Here is a 16,694-nt window from a genome sequence, read left to right as displayed (position 1 = left end):
GTATACAAGATTATGAAGGGTATAGATAGGGTGAACAGTGGGAAGCTTTTTCCCAGGTCGGAGGTGACGATCACGAGGGGTCACGGGCTCAAGCTGAGAGGGGCGAAGTATAACTCAGACATCAGAGGGACGTTTTTTTACACAGAGGGTGGTGGGGGCCTGGAATGCGCTGCCGGGTAGGGTGGTGGAGGCAGGCACGCTGACATCGTTTAAGACTTACCTGGATAGTCACATGAGCAGCCTGGGAATGGAGGGATACAAACGATTGGTCTAGTTGGACCAAGGAGCGGCACAGGCTTGGAGGGCCGAAGGGCCTGTTTCCTGTGCTGTACTGTTCTTTGTTCTTTATCTGACAATACCAAATCAAATCAAAGGTCTCTGGGTTCAATTTCCGGCTTGGATCACAGCCTGTGCAGGGTCTGCACATTTTTCCAGTGTCTGCGTGAAAGATATGCTGGTTAGGTGAATTGGCCATGCTAAATTCTCCCTCAGTGTACCTGAACAGGTGCCGGAGTAGCAACCAAGGGATTTTCACAGTAACTTTATTGCATTGTTAATGTAAGCATATTTGTGACACTAATCCACCTCCCACCTGTTCACCACATCCCCCTTTCCCTTTCTAATTAAAAAAAAGGAGAGGATATGGGGAACAAGTGGGGAGGTGGGTTTGAGTCGAGGGAGAGATCAACAAGCTTATTGAATGGAGGGGCAGGTTGGAAGGGCTGAATTTGCCTACTACTTCTTCTGCTCCTATGTTCCTAACTTTATTAGTGGCAATAAGAGGTCAGCCTAAAGGTTTCCTGCTCTTTAATAAAGAGAAGAGACTTATCGGGAGCGGGGACCGGGACCAGCACCCACCCGCAAGCTCTTGACCATACAAAATGGAAGTGCACACCCATTCCTCCTGGGTTAACTGTCCAGGTGAAGCTCCAGCCAGCCGGACAACAACAGCTCGCGCTGCCCGCTCGCGCTCCGCCCCGCACTCGAGCTTAACGGCCGCCTGGAGCGGCGCCTGCGCACAGGTGCGGCGGCGCCGAGGGAGCGGGGCCCAGTCAGTGAGTGAGCTGACAGCCGCGACCATGTTAGCAGCACACTCTGTCACCGCTCCCAGCACCGAGCGCTAAGACCCCCACCACCGGCTCTCCAACAGGGTGAGATCTATCACTATTTGCTACCTCTTTCCTCAAAGCACCGGGTGACGATATTTATCGTAACGATCGACCTCTCTTAATTGGGAGATCCAATTCTTGTTCTGTTTTCTCAGTGTGTGAACTGATGTTCACTTTTCCAAACAAATGACTTCCGTTATTAGGGCCGTAATTGCATTATCACCCCTTGTGCTGTACAATATTAAACCCCTGGCCATCTGGTGGTATGTAATCGTTCAGGGGTTTACTAATTTATGGTTATGTTATTAGTTGGCAATCCAGAGGCCTGGGCTAATTAATTGCTCCAGAGACTTTAGTTCAAATCCCATCAGGGCAGTTGAGGAATTTCAGTTCCGTTAAATAAATAAATGTGGAATTCATATAGTATCAGGTGTAATAGTGACCGTGAAGCTGTTGGATTGTCATAAAAATCCATGTGGTTCCCTGATATTCTTTAGGAAGGGTATCTGCCATGCTCACTTGGTTTGACCTATTCCAGATCCTCAGCAATGTGACTAACTCCTAACTGCTCGCTGAAATGTTCGAGACTGAGCCACTCAGTTGCACCAAAATATTTATGAAAAAGCAGAATGATTACTGTGAAAAAAAAATATTTTAAAAAGTGGAACAGAGTTCTGGACATTCAGCTTGACACCAGTTTTGGACACCACCAGAGGCATTCCCAGCTCAGTGCACTCTATCAAGTCCTTCTCACTAATATCTGGGGACGTTTGCCAAAATTGGGAAAGCTGTCCCACGACTAGTTAAGCAGCAACCTGAAAATAGTCACACTCAGAATCATAGCTTTAAATCAAGTTTCCAAACCTCACCATCACCATTTCTGGGTACGCCCTGTTCTACCAGCTGGCCATGTTGAACACCACTTGTAAGTATTTTTTTTCACTCAGAGGGCCATGATTCTTTCGAACTCTCTTCCTGAAAAGCTGGTCTTCATCAGTGGAGACCAGAAGTGATGGCCTCACCGGGAGAGGAGGAGAGGGGGGGGGGGGGGGGGAGAGGTGTGTTGATCGGAGGCCATTGTAGCCCCCTGGGTGGTTGGAGCATAGTTTGGCAGTGCTCACCTGGCACTGCCCACCAGGCACTCTGGCACTGCTCACCAGGCACATAACTGTGCTGGGGAAGTGCCAAAGAGGTGGGGCCTGAGTGGGGGTGGAACATATGGGACCTTGGGGTCCGGGTCCATAGGACTCTAAAATCGGCCCCGCAGGTGGAGGAGGTGGTTAAGAAGGTGTATGGTGTGCTGGCCTTTATCAATCGAGGGATTGAGTTTAGGAGTCCGGGGATAATGATGCAGCTATATAAGACCCTTGTCAGACCCCACTTGGAGTACTGTGCTCAGTTCTGGTCGCCTCACTATAGGAAGGATGTGGAAAAGATTGAAAGGGTGCAGAGGAGATTTACAAGGATGTTGCCTGGATTGAGTGGCATGCCTTATGAGGATAGGCTGAGGGAGCTCAGTCTTTTCTCCTTGGAGAGACGAAGGATGAGAGGAGACCTAATAGAGGTGTATAAGATGTTGAGAGGCATAGATTGGGTGGACTCTCAGAGGCTTTTTCCCAGGGTGGAAATGTCTGCTACAAGAGGACACAGGTTTAAGGTGCTGGGGGGTAGGTACAGGGGAGATGTCAGGGGTAAGTTTTTCACACAGAGGGTGGTGGGCGAGTGGAATCGGCTGCCATCAGGGGTGGTGGAGGCGAACTCAGTAGGTTCTTTTAAGAGACTCCTGGATGAGTACATGGAGCTTAATAGGATGGAGGGTTATAGGTAGGTCTAGAAGGTAGGGATGTGTTTGGCACAACTTGTGGGCCGAAGGGCCTGTTTGTGCTGTAGTTTTTCTATGTTTCTATATGGGGGTGGAGTAATGATGGGGGAAGGCAAGAGGGGGAGCTCTGCAGACGGGTGTGATCAGCAGGGAAGGTGGAACTCTGCAAGGCAGTGATCAGCAGGGAAGGGGAACTCTGCAGGGGTGGTGATTGGCAGGGAAGTGGGGACTCTGCAGATGGGGGTGATTAGCAGGGAGTGATCAGTGGCGGGGGAAAAGGGGGGAGAGTCTAGCACAAGCAGCGATCGGCAGGCTGGGGCGATGTCCATGGGGAAGATGGGTGGGATGGCAGGAAGTGCACTGGGAGATCGGAGAGCTTGCTCAATGGCTTCGCAAGCGCTCTGCAACCGGTGTCACCCATGAGCTTTTGTTCCGCTCCACCCCTCCCACTGGTGAGAATCGCATCCAAACTTTTTTTTGCACTAAGTACTATAAGATTGCGATTCATGGCTCACCAAAAAAAGCGTTATTCTCTCCTGTTTTCTTGCTTATTCGACACTTAGAATTTTCGTTGTAAGATTGGGCCTTTTGTGTCTGTCTTCACAGAGGAAAAGTACAGAAAATCTCATAGAAATACTGGGGAACCAAGGGTCTTGAAGTGAAAGAAATTAGTATTAATAAAGAGGTAGGACTCAAAATACTAATTGGATTGAAGATTGATAAATCCCCTGGAACTGATAACCTGCATCCCTGGTGTTGAATGAGGTGACTATAGAGATTGTGGATGCATTGGTGGTTTCAAAATTGTGTAGATTCTAGAAAGGTTCCTGAAGACTGGAAAGTAGCAAATGTAATAATCCCACTATTTAAGAAGGGAGGGAGTGAAAATGAAGAACTACAAACCCGTTAAATTGATGTCAGTAGTAGGGAAAATGCTAAAACCTATTATAAAGAATGTGATAATTGAGATCAATAACTTGTTACTTGCAATCAGCTACCATGGAGGAGTATTGAATGGATGCAGGCCATTTTGGTACAGAGTGTTAAGACAAAAGGATAATTATGTTTCTCTGATGGCTCAGCATGTTTATCCAGTGAATAGCTGAGCTACAGAGACCACATAAATTATAAGATAGTTGGAAAAAGAGAAAATTACATTTGTTGTCTTCTTTCAAAATAATGTTACAAAGTTGTAATGTTCTGTTCTGTATGTTCTAAGTAAAGTTGATTGTATAATTGATACAGGATACTCAATGCGTGTGGTGTACAAATGTACAAATGAAGTGGAATTCAAATGGAACCATTCCAAAATGCACTGAGTTTATTTACATATAAGATAACAAAGGCTGAGATATGTTACAAGCCACCAATACCGTAAACAGATCAAATAACACCATAATCATACCTTTTACAGTTCACAAGTATCATCTGAACTCTCATTTTTGTTGTGTGAAGTGCATTATAGCCATTGCTATGCTTTATTATCACAACAGATGAGTGTTTCCATAAATACAATTTTTTTTTGTTAGCTTTTGTTGATAGTGTTGCCATGCCAGAATCACAGAATTGTCACGGATTTGGAAGGTGCTGTTGGAGGAGCCTTGGTGAGTTGCTGCAGTGCATTCTGTATATGGTGCACACTGCTGTCATTGCTCAGTGGTGGTGGAGGGAGTGAATGTTGAAGATGATGGATGGGGTGCCGATCAAGCGGTCTGCTTTATCCTTGTTTTCAATTCAAACAATGGGTGTGGGTTTCGCTGGCTAGGCCAGCATTTATTTTCCATCCCTTATTGCCCTTAGAAGGTGATGGTGAGCTTCCTTTTTGAACCGCTGTAGTTCCATGTAGTGTAGGCACATTCATAGTGTTGTTAGGGAGGGGGTTCCAGGATTCTGACCCAGCAACAATGAAGGAATGGTGATGTAAATTCAAGTGAGGATGGTGAGTGGCTTGGAGGAAATTATCCAGGCGGTGGTGTTCCCATGTATCTGCTGCCTTTGTCTTCTAGATAGTAGTGGTCTTGCGTTTGGAAGATGTTGCCTAAGGAGCCTTGGTGAGTTCCTACAGTTCATCTTATAGATGGTGCACACTGCTGCTACAGTATGTTGGTGGTGTACGTAGTGAATGTTTATGGATGGGATGCCAATCAAATGGGTTGCTTTAGTCTGTGGTCAAGTGTCTTGAGTGATGTTGAGCTGCAGCCATCCAGGCAACAGAAGAGTATTTAATTAGGCTCTTGACTTGTGCCTGGTAAATTATGGACAGGCTTTGGTCAGTCAGGAGGTGAGATACTCGCTGCAGAATTCCTAGCCCCTGACCTGCCTTTGTAGCCACAGTATTTAAGTGGAGTCCAAAACCAAGGGTCACAGTCTGAGGATTCGGGGTAGACCATTTAGGAAGGAGATGAGGAGACATTTCTTCACCCAAAAAGTGGTCAGCTTGTGGAATTCATTACCGTAGGAAGTAGTTGATGCCAAAACATTGAATGTATTCAAGAGGTAGTTAGATATAGCACTTGGGGCGAATGGGATCAGAGGCTATGAGGAGAAAGCAGGATTAGGCTACTGAGTTGGACGATCAGCCATGATCGTGATGAATAGCGGAGCAGGCTCGAAGGGCCAAATGACCTCCTCCTGCTCCTATCTTCTATGTTTCTATGGATTGTTTAGTTAAGTTTCTGGTCAATGGTACTCCCTAGAATGTTGACTGAGGGGAATTCATTGATGGTAATGCCATTAAATGTTAAGGGGCAATGGTTAGAATCTCTCTTGTTGGAGATGATCATTGCTTGGCATTCATGTAGCATGAATGTTATTTGCCACTTATCAGCTCAAGCCTGGATATTGTCCAGGTCTTGCTGCATTTGGACATGGACTGTTTCAGTATCTGAGGAGTCACAAACGGTACTCATTATTGTGCAATTATCAGCGAACATCCCCACTTCTGACCCTATGATGGTGAAGATGAAGATGGAGTCTAGCGTCCACAGTTCAGCTTTGAATGTGTACCTCAGCAAGCCATTCAAGGATCATTTTAATGCAGAATGAAATAGGTGATGGCGATGAAGGAAAAACCTTCACTAAGAGTGGAAATATGCCTGTTTGATGATTTGTGTGCTTTCATTATCAAATCATGGGATGCTATAAATGCACAAAATGTCATCAGGTCATTCAACTAATGTGCAATATCCAATTCAGTGGATGGAGATAGAGATGATTCTGAAAGTGAAAGTACCAAATCTGATCCAGAGTGGGATCCTGATGACAGTGCCATAGCCAAAATGAGACTGAATGAATTTGATGAACATTTTGTGTTAGATGCTGAAGACAGTTTGACTGTTCTAAAATGATGTAATTGTGGTTAAAGTTATCTGTGCCACAGTTATTCAATTTGAACTATCCATGTTATTTTTTTCACATTTTAAAATGATGACCATCTACACATCAGCGGTTCACATTGTATATTCAACACATAAGTTAACCTCTATTTTTCATAGAATCATAGAATCCCTACAGTGCGGAATCTGCATCAACTCTCTGACAGAGTATCATAGCCAGGCCCTATCCCCACTTATTTATCCTGCTAATCTCCCTAACCTACACATCTTGGGACACGAAAGGACAGTTTAGTATGAACAATCCATCTAACCTGCACATCTTTGGACTGTGGGAAGAAATCGGAGCACCCGGAGGAAACCCACACAGACATAGGGAGAATGTGCGAACTCCACACAGTCACCCAAAGCTGGAATCGAATCTGGGTCTCTGGCGCTGTGAGGCAGCAGTGCTAACTGCTGTGCCACCATACTACCCACTTTTTTGAAGGATTTTTAGAAGCTTCAGAGGTTGACATATATGCCACAATCTGTGGTACTTTCTCCAAATCTCCATCCTAATTATAAGCAAGTTCAGATCTAGCTTGAAGGAATTCAGCGAATTGGCATCCATTACGAAAGTTGGCAGTCTGCTCGAGCGATGAACTATTTCATGACATCTACCCTAGATCTGGTCTTGTAAAACTGTCAACTGGGTCACAATCTATTGCCTTCATCATCTTGTATACGTCAGTCAGATCACTTCTAAGTCTATGCTTCTCTAAAGTCTAGAGTTCTAGCTTTTTTAGATCATTCGGTAACAATGATGTGTTTAACTGGGACTAGTGGCTCTTGTATGTGTTAACTGCATGTCCATTGCTTGTTTGTTGTATTAAGTGGTGGAGATTACAGGTTGAAAGAGGAGGTGCACCATATGCAATCTGTGTCCTTGTAAATAAAAGTTTGCAATTATATTAACAGGGTTACATTTTATGTTGTTTGCGCATTAACTTCTGTGTTGCTTACTGGCTGCACAACATAGAGAGAACTTCGTTTAACATCATATTTTCTCCAGTTATTGCTTCATTCCATTGTTCATGAACTTTAGATACCTATGCACTAGAACTTGCAGATCTCAATTTCCAATATAAAAACAAAATATTGGAGATGTTGGAAATCTGAAATAATATTAGAAACTGGTGGAAATGCTTTTTCTCCTCCTGCTTTAATGATTTTCCCTTAAGGTTGCATGGATGTTCAGCATTCATTCTGTTCACATTCCAAGTTAAGCATTATGAGCCCAATCTTCCAATATATCAAGCATTGTCTATAGTTCTAACAATTGCACAAATCTTAGTATCCAATGTTCTCTAATTGCATGGTCCATTGGTTCACCTAAGATGGTAGAAAATGAAGCAAAGCATGGGTGTATTTATCAGGATAGAAATTCTTCTCTGCTTCATTGTTGTTTCAGCAATGCCAGTTGGATTTCTTTCAGTGTTTTAACTAAGGGAAAATGTAGCTTATCCAAGAAAGGGTGTTAGATATAGGTCCCACAGACAGTGAAGGGGTTGAGAGAGGTTGTGTATTGGTAGAACTAGGTATCATCAATAAACACATATATAAGCTTTGTCTACCTGTGGCTTAGTGGGCCAAGAATAGAACTTTGTTGGACTCTGAAGGTAATGATCCGGCAATGAACTGAGAACCCATTGTTGAAGAATCTTTGGATAGGTAAAAGTGATATAAAATGAAGGCAGTTGCACTGAACTGGGCAAAAGAGGCAACTGTTGAAGGAGGATGGAGATTGTATCAAGGACTGCAAAGAGGCTGAAGAGACTGAAAAAGTAAATGCACTATGGTTGCAGAGGATGTAATTTGTGACTACAGCTAAGACCATTTCAGTACTGTGACAGGGTCAGAAATTTGATTGGAGATTGGAGTGTGGGAAAGACAGGAATTGCTTGAGGATTTGAAAGGAGATGAAAGAGCGGTTGGAGATTGGGGCTAGTTTGCAAGGGCAAGGTGGTCAATGGTAGGGTTTTTGTGGAAGGGAGTGATGAAAACTGGTTTGGAAATGGAGGGAGACCATATCTAAGGAGAGGGAACAATTTGCAATATCAACTTGCTTGGAGCCCAGGAAGGGAAGTTGGGTAGTCAGCAGTTTACGGAAAAAATGGTTAAGAAATCGAGAGGTGGATTTGTGGATAAGTTGCAGTCAGTGAAAGTAGAGAGATAGGAGAAAAGCTAAGGAAAGTAATAGATACAGGAATGGGGCAATGAGTATTCTGGGGGATATCAGGCTTAGTGGGGGAAGGGGGAAAAAGGGGGGAAACAGCAGCTACTGAATGGATAATGTCAGTCACAGTGTCAGTCTGTAATCTTAAAATACTGTTTGAGGTGATAGAAGGGCTTTTGAGTGTTTGTAGGGGAGAAAAGAAGTAGAGGATTATCTTTGCTTTCCATGATTATCCTAGAGTAATGAATGGTTTTAGCAAGGGTGGGATCAAAGCTTGATGGTGTTAATTGTGATTCAATGCCATCTGGCTCAACCAGCTATGTGTCAGATACATTCAAATCTGTTTCTCTTAGACTTGAGCAATCAATACTGGGAGCATTCCAAGGGAACAACCAAGTTGATAGAGTAAAGGTTGTGCCGCAGACCAAAGCATTAAAGGTGGAAAAGAGGAAACGCTTGAGAAAATTGGTGGCTCCAGAGGTGTCATAGGAAATAGAGTTGAGCGGGAAATATCCTAAGAATAATTGCATGGAAACTGTTTTGCTGGAATGGAAACATTCATGTTGCATTTATAATACTGTACAGAAACAGATTAATTAACATTTTAGCTCATTTCTGTTTGTAGGACCTTGTTTAGCACAGATTAGCTGCCATGTCTGACTACAAAATGTCAGTGTCTACACTTCTGAAGTAATTCATTTGTTATAAAGCATTTGAACACATTCTAAAGTCATGAAAGATGTACATCATTCCTTCCTATTATTTTTTCAAAATTTTCTTCAAACAGCTTTTAGCTCTTTCCTGCACCATTTCCAAGTCTTGAGTTATTTCCCTGTACCTGGTAAACAAAACCTGGCACAATATCCAATGTACTGCCTGAACAGAGCACTATATAATTACAACCTCAGCATGACTGCTTCAAATTTAAACTCTATGATATAACTTATCATTATAATTGCTTTATTAAGAGGGAAAAAAGAAAACTTTCATTTATATAATGCTTTTCACAAACTTAGGACATCACAAAGTGATTTACAGCCAATTAAATACTTTTGAAATGCAGGCACTGGTGTGATGTAGGGAACATTGTTGCTCTGCATTGTCTAGATATATGATTATCTTTTGCAGTATTGACATTTTCAAGTAATTTACAGAACAAATTCACATGATTCTAGATACAGTACACTTCTGTTATTGGCCTATTTAAAGAGCCTTTAAGGAGTTAGGGACTAGAACAATTTATCTTTACAAAGGACAATATTCAACTTTCCCTCTATTATGTGCATTTTTGTATTAAATTATATCAACGTATTTTAACATGGAAGCAAGAGCTGGCTGAAAGAGATGGACAAACTAGGAAGTTCATTATGATCTGAAGAATCAAATAGTCTAGTTTAAGAATACCTGTTTAATTATGTAATATATGACTGAGCAAATCAGTTGAAATTAGAAATATACCTCAGGTCATTTAGAGGTAAAATGAATTGGGAAAACCTCATATTCAGCATAGATGCTGAGTAGTTATTATTGAGCATTATGATTCTGAAAGACCGTGTGAAGGTTATCATTCTCCCACTATTAATGACAAAACAAGCTCTCAGTACAGGTTTTATTTATAAGAGGTGAGCAAGAAATGTAATAAGCTCAAGTAATGTATATGCCTTTCAAGAATTTTGTTTACCATAACAGTTTGGTTCCAATTTTGCATTCACAGTAGCATGTGTGTCAATACCATTTGTTAAAACCAATTGCATTATGAGAATTGCAGTAGAGACTAGGGACTTTAGCTGGTGAATGACAGAGTAAAAGTAAAACACTATACATAACAGCTGTGCCTCTCAATCAGAAGGATGGAAACAAGATGTTGGCAATATCATCAGATAGTGAGATTGCTTGGATTTCAGTAGCCTTTTTAAAGGGAAAGATTCATTATTTTTCTTTCTCTGATCATAGGAATACTGTCAGAGAACAGAGTATAACCATTTTTTAATCTATAATTTACATAAAAACTGATAATTGAAATAATAATGAACTGTTTTGACCTGTAGCCCTTGAAACAATTGAGAAAATTGGCTACCACCTCACTAAAATTCTAATAATGTGTCTTTTTGTGCAGTATTATCAGGGGAACTTTTATGTTGTTAAATAGGGGCAAAAAGCAAAAAAAAACAAAGTAATGCTCAACCTACTCAAATCATTGATTAGAACACATAAAATATTTGGTTTTTGTTTGGGAAGGAAGTCAGAGCTGTGGAGAGGGTACAGAGGAAACTAATTACAAAGCTATCAGGGATTAGTGACTTTGGTTATGAAGAAGTGCATACGTCAAAGTGATAACATTAGTTTAAAAATAGGATAGACTGTGTGAAGGTTATCATTCTCCCACCCCAATCAGTGTTGCACTGAAATCAGCACCTGTATACTTCTCTCAGTCCTGCCTAATATTCCACCTCCTGATGTGTACTGTAAGGCAAAGAAGCTGAAAGAGTTTGACTGCATTGAAGTCATCCCTGAATTACCAACCCACAAAGGTCTTCGGAACCTACCAAACATGCAAGTCAAATCACACATACCTTTCTGGAGCTCTGCGAATGCTTTGGCATTGCAGAATTTGACACAAAAAATAAATGATTCAAACTTTGGCTAACACTATTGCCAACAAAAATCTGGTGAGTGATCAAACAGTACAGCCTCCAGGATTTGACTTCCCTTGTAAATAGGGGTCTACACTCAACAGGATCGACATTCCACACAAGGACATCATACCTCCTTCACAAATGGAATTTCAAAGGCAGCCCAGTATGTTCACATTGTGAATGAATGTGGCCTAAGAAACTTTGTCACAGGATTCAAGGCAATCAGCTTAACAATAGAATGCAGTGAGTTGATTGTCCAACTTGGACTTTAGACTCGCAAAGCTGCAAGATGTCATGCAAAGAGAAATTATGAGGAGGGCCTAGGGAAATATGGAAACCATTAATTGGAGTAGAGAACGCTAAGAGGTTTTCAGTTGTTCTGATGGAGTGGTTTTAATGAAATAAAAATGGAAAACTATTTCTACTAGGTAGTGAGCCAATATAGAAATGATATAAATTTAGGATTTTCATTATAAGGGTAAAGGGACAGGCTAGGAGAAATTATTTTATCCAAGGTCTGCACACACACAATGCTTGACAGAAGCATTGGTAGAAGAAGGTAAAGCCTGTGAAAGGGATGATTTGTGGCTCAGATTCTGTCAGGTCCTTTACTCTTTGCTGTGTCCAGCGCATTCAGCTGCCCCTAAATGAGACATGATTTGAATTGAATCGTCCACCTGGCACCTTTGGCTGAATGTGTTTGCAACAGGTCAAATTTTTCTTTTGAAGGTTCCTTTTGAGATTTTCTCGAGGGCTACTTTTTGAATTTTGGAGGCCAAATGTTTTAGTTTTCAGGGACTCCTTAAAGTAAAGTCGGTTTTAAATAAAAACCAAACTGTTCCAGTAGCAGCAGGAATTTACAAACTCGCCCTACACCCTCATTAAAAAAAATTAAAGAACTGAGAGACTTGGTGCTGGGGTGGCAGCTGAGAAAGAAACAATCTTTCTTCATTAACCTCCTCCTCCTTGTCCTCTCTCTCTCTCTTTCTTTTCCCACCCCCACTGCCACTTATTCATCCTCCAGTGGTTGATATTAAAGCAAATTTGAGACTTGGAAGATCAGGCTCTTCAGGATCAAGTACGCTGCCAGTTTTTTCTACACATCAAATCATTTTGTTAGGCAAAAATAAACATATGGACAACAGCAGCCAGAAAAAGCTTGTATACAGACAGGCACTTCTATAGCAGAAACATTTAAAGAAAATCTGAAGGGGAACAACCCCACAGTTTTGTTTCCTTGCTTTATTCTGGATCTGTCTGCTTAAAATAATTGGACAAATATAAAAGAGGAAGAAAGTCATTAGAAAGGATTTATTAACTTCTTAATTTTTCCTTTGGTTTTTGCTGTTCCAGCAGGACGATTTTAGAAGGAAAATAGATGTTTTTTTAAAAATTGGGAAATTGTATCAAAAAAATAGTTGTAATGTGAAGGCGCTCCTTCATAAATTCTGAATCTGGAGGAACAGGAGGGTGGAAAACTGTGATTGGAGGAGTTGGAACAGCAAGCATTGGACAGACGGAATCTATGATTGGAGAAGCAGCTCTCCACGAATTTTGTCTCTTCCATACTCGCTGCACCTCCAATCAAAGTCTGCATTATTTCCCAACTTTCAACAAGATACCCGTGGCTGTAATTGTTCAGCCCTGTTGGGACTATGGAGAAGACATAATTTAAGGTAATACGTATTGTACTCACTGTGAGTTTAAATAAGGGACTAAAATCTGGTGTGGCAGAGGTCAAAATTGCAATCAAACCCGTCAGCTGATATAGATTTGAATCATGGATATTCAGGTTAAGGATTAACCAAATGTATTTTTCATTCCTTTAATTTTTTATGGGCTACTTGTGAGGTTTCGAAGGAAAATTTGCCTGCTGCTCCATTTTGAACATTGGTCTTCAAACATTTAGCTACCCTAAAATTGATCTCTTTGTTACAGAATATGAGGGTTACAATTGCAAATCAACATTTTTAATTTTGTTACATAAAGATATCCCTTTTGTTATTTAAGTTTGACCTGCAGTATTATTATTTCACATGTGTTCCGTATACATTCGGTTACTCCTTAACCTGGATAGCAATGATTCAAATCTATATCAGCTGACGGGTTTGATTGCAATTTTGACCTCTGCCACACCAGAGTTTTGTCCCTTATTTGCTTTATTTAAACTCACAGTGAGTACAAGATGTGTTTGAAGTTTTAACTGTAAAGTGGCTAAAGATTATACTCTCATCAAGCTTGGATTGAACAATGTTATATTGCACTGGCTAGTCACAGTTAATTGGACATCAAAGTAATATGAGCAGTGTTCAAGAGTACATATGATCTGAATGTATTGAGTACTTGGAAGGATTTTCAGCACCTGAAATAGCTGCCAGGCTATTTAAAGACTATCAACCCATGAATCCTCTACGGTAACACAGTGATAGTTTGTTGTACTAGTTTAGTCAGCAGTCTCTCGCAGTTTGCACATTGGGTTAACGAACATTGATTTACCTAACTGCTTTCCTTATCAATGATCCAGTGTGAACAACAAGTACTGTTCTAACTTTGCAAGTTTAAAAAATTCTTTCAAAATGATACAAACTGGTAAGTATTATGTCTTTATTTGTGAAGAAACTGATAAGTATCTGTATTAGTCTTAACAAAAATGCATTCTAAATGAAAACTTTAAATCTACTTAATGTTCCAACAAAACTTAAAAGACATTTTGAAACACCTTAGTGCCTGTTGAGGTAAACATGGCATAATATGAGTGAAAATATTTTGTTCAGTCAAGTGAACAAAGATAGTTAGACGAAGGGATCAAAATGATTTTATTTATTATTTATTATGTATTATTTATTATGCCATTTGTGTGGTGCAGATGTTTGTAGAAATATATCTATTGATAGAAGTTGCTCTCTTAGTATTTCTTTCTGTTAGTCTACTGTGGTGGAGTGTGCATATCTAATGCAGATTTTTACTCCATGTTTGAATCCTTTCAATTAAGTTTCCACCCCTGCTGCACAACCAAAAGGACCCTAAACAAAAGAACAAATTATATCCTACGCAAAGAAGTGCACTATTTATTCAAAAGTTCAGTTTTGGACAAAATTATCAGTCCAAACCCAGGACATTAGGAAGGAAAGTCATTAAAAGATGATTCATTTGATAAAATTACATCCTGTTATTGGAACACCATTTTAGTTTTATTTATTTCTTTATTTTGGGAATTTAAATGTTCAGTTCCTGGAAAAAAATGGCAGTTACAGTATTTTAGGAACCATTTTGAGAATTTGTAGAGGTAAAATAATATAACGTACCCCAGTGGACAGAGTGTGGAGCTATAGGGTGGTGATTTTATCTTGGTGGTTTCCATTTTAATATGGATATAGGAAATTATGATCTAGAAAAAAGATAACGGAAGTAAGACGAAGGAACAACAACAGAAAGTAGGATTTGGTACATAGGAAATGCAAGCAGACACGGCTAGGATGGGTCTAAATTCAATAGGTGATAAAAATGTGATCATGAAGCATGATTAGTCCGTGCCATTTAATTGTAATGAAGGCATCATATAACCTTGTGCTGCCTACTGTTTTAAATGATATCTGCACCCAGACACTGCTATCTACACTGTTGATTGGCTGGACACCTGAGCAAGTTAAAAGTTAGCTTGCACTGCTTAAAACTAATCTGCGCCCCTTAAAGGGGAGGAGCATTGCAGAGTGGGTGCTGGCAATGTGGAGGAAGCGAATCTGACCTGTAATATATTGAATAATAATACAAAATGAGAGAGACTAGTATCCAGGATTTTCAGATGCTGTACCAGAGGTCTTTGTGGAGAAAGCGAAAAGTAGGAGAGATGTCCTGAGTTTGCGGGGGCTCTGAAAACCCGCCAGACACATGTTCAGAAGACAGTGGAAAAAAGATTGCTGGAGAGGTCATTGCCAAGAATCAAGCCCAAGGAGCTTGATGGAGAGCTACACAAAACTCAATGACCTCACAGGAATGGTCAAAGCCAGTGAATGCATTTTCAATTGCCACATTCAACCAAATGCACCACTAACTTCAGACAGAGTTCAATTCATCACAAAGCCTATCATTCATCTACCAGCCATCTCCATCAATCAAGACTCATACCTAACAGTCATATAACAGTCTTACACCCTCACAAAATAAGACCTGTTGCACACAGCACACACAGCTAGCTAGTCAACCGAGACCACCATGTTACCCAATCAGAAAACAAAACACTTAGTGACATTCTTCCCTCTCCCTTGCAAGATAATGCAGCACACAATTTGAGGCAGCAGGAGCTAAGGCATACTCAAGTGCTTTGTAAATATTGCAGTTCGAAAAGAGGAATTGAAACTTCATGGCCAGTGGGTAATTAATCCAACCTGCCAATTAAAGGCAGAATGTTTATAAACATTGTGGTTAGGAACAAAGGCAGCACTTGAGATGCATTCAACCGTGAAGGGAAAGGAAAACAAACAAAGCTCTTGGTTAGTGGGTAATTGATTCAACCTGTCAATCAAAGCACTTCAAAGGGACCAGACACCAGAAGCTATTTTTTGCAAGTGAAAAAGGGAAGTCCCCAGTGAAACTCCATCCAATCAAAGCATTTCAAATGAGCCAGACATCAGATGCTACATTTTCAATGTTAAAAGGGGAAATCCACAGTGAATCTGACAACCTGCTGTCCATCAAAGCACTCAAAAAAGTTTCTGAACAGCTGGGTCTTATGAGAGCAAGCAAGGGGATCTCCCTGATAAAAGTGATAGGTCGTTTCTATAAGTCATTTAACGCCTAGAGCTTATGACATTAACCAGGCATAATCCCTATTGTTGAATGGAGTATTATGGTGATTTTGAAGGCTTCCAGGTGACCATGGGGCATGGATATCAAAGCGACCAGGGCAATTCAAAGGTTTTAGAGGATAGAGACAATAATAAATATCTTTGCCAGAATTGTATCTGAAATCACCATCCTGAGAATGAACACCATTTTTGCCAAGGCAAGAAGGACAAGTGCAGCCTTTATCCCACCATCCTGGGGAAGAGTCCTGAGATCAAAGCCTACCCCCGGGTGCTTCAGTTTCTTCCCACACTCCCACATGTGCAGGTTAGGTTGATTGGCAATGCTAAATTTCCCTTTAGTGTCCCAGGATGCATAGCTTAGGGGGATTAGCAGGGTAAATATGTGGGGTTATGAGGATAGGGCCTGGGTAAGATGCTCTGTTGGAGAGTCTGTGTGGACTCAATGGGCCTCCTTCTGTAGTGTAGGGATTCTATGATTCTCTGATCTGTATGGCTCAGCTTTGAGTAGTAATAGGAACATGCCTTTAAAGTAGTATAAGGATGGGCAGTTTTGTCAGTTTCTGGATAAACTTACTGGGTCTTTGCGGAATCCCATCTTTCTATATCTCTGAGGACACTCTGCTGGTTAATACTAATTAACGCTATACAAAAAGCTGAAGTATGTTTTACCACCACAATGGGAATGAGGAATGAATGTGAAGCCTTTCACATGACTGATTATGATAGGAGTATTATGTGACACCAAGCCATATATAGATTAGGTCAGATGACT

General features: G+C 41.0%; 1 protein-coding gene across 23 annotated transcripts in view; it reads left to right on the top strand.

The window, feature by feature from the left end:
- The first annotated feature begins 1,018 nt into the window (after positions 1-1,018).
- LOC144504391 (CAP-Gly domain-containing linker protein 4) overlaps positions 1,019-16,694 on the top strand; it is a 226,452-nt gene continuing 210,776 nt past the window's right edge. For 12 of the 23 annotated variants that reach the window (XM_078229633.1, XM_078229629.1, XM_078229627.1 and 9 more), the window contains exon 1: positions 13,529-13,706. In XM_078229633.1, coding sequence (XP_078085759.1) covers positions 13,694-13,706 — 13 coding nt within the window. In that variant the 5' untranslated portion in view covers positions 13,529-13,693. Of the gene's footprint in view, positions 1,152-13,528; positions 13,707-16,694 lie in introns of those variants that run through there. The other 11 variants (XM_078229631.1, XM_078229626.1, XM_078229624.1 and 8 more) reach the window with 3 other exon arrangements.

This window comes from Mustelus asterias, chromosome 15 (assembly GCF_964213995.1).
Source record: "Mustelus asterias chromosome 15, sMusAst1.hap1.1, whole genome shotgun sequence".
NCBI lineage: Eukaryota > Metazoa > Chordata > Chondrichthyes > Carcharhiniformes > Triakidae > Mustelus > Mustelus asterias.
Note: the sequence above shows the minus strand (reverse complement) of the source record. Positions and strands in the feature narration are given on the sequence as shown.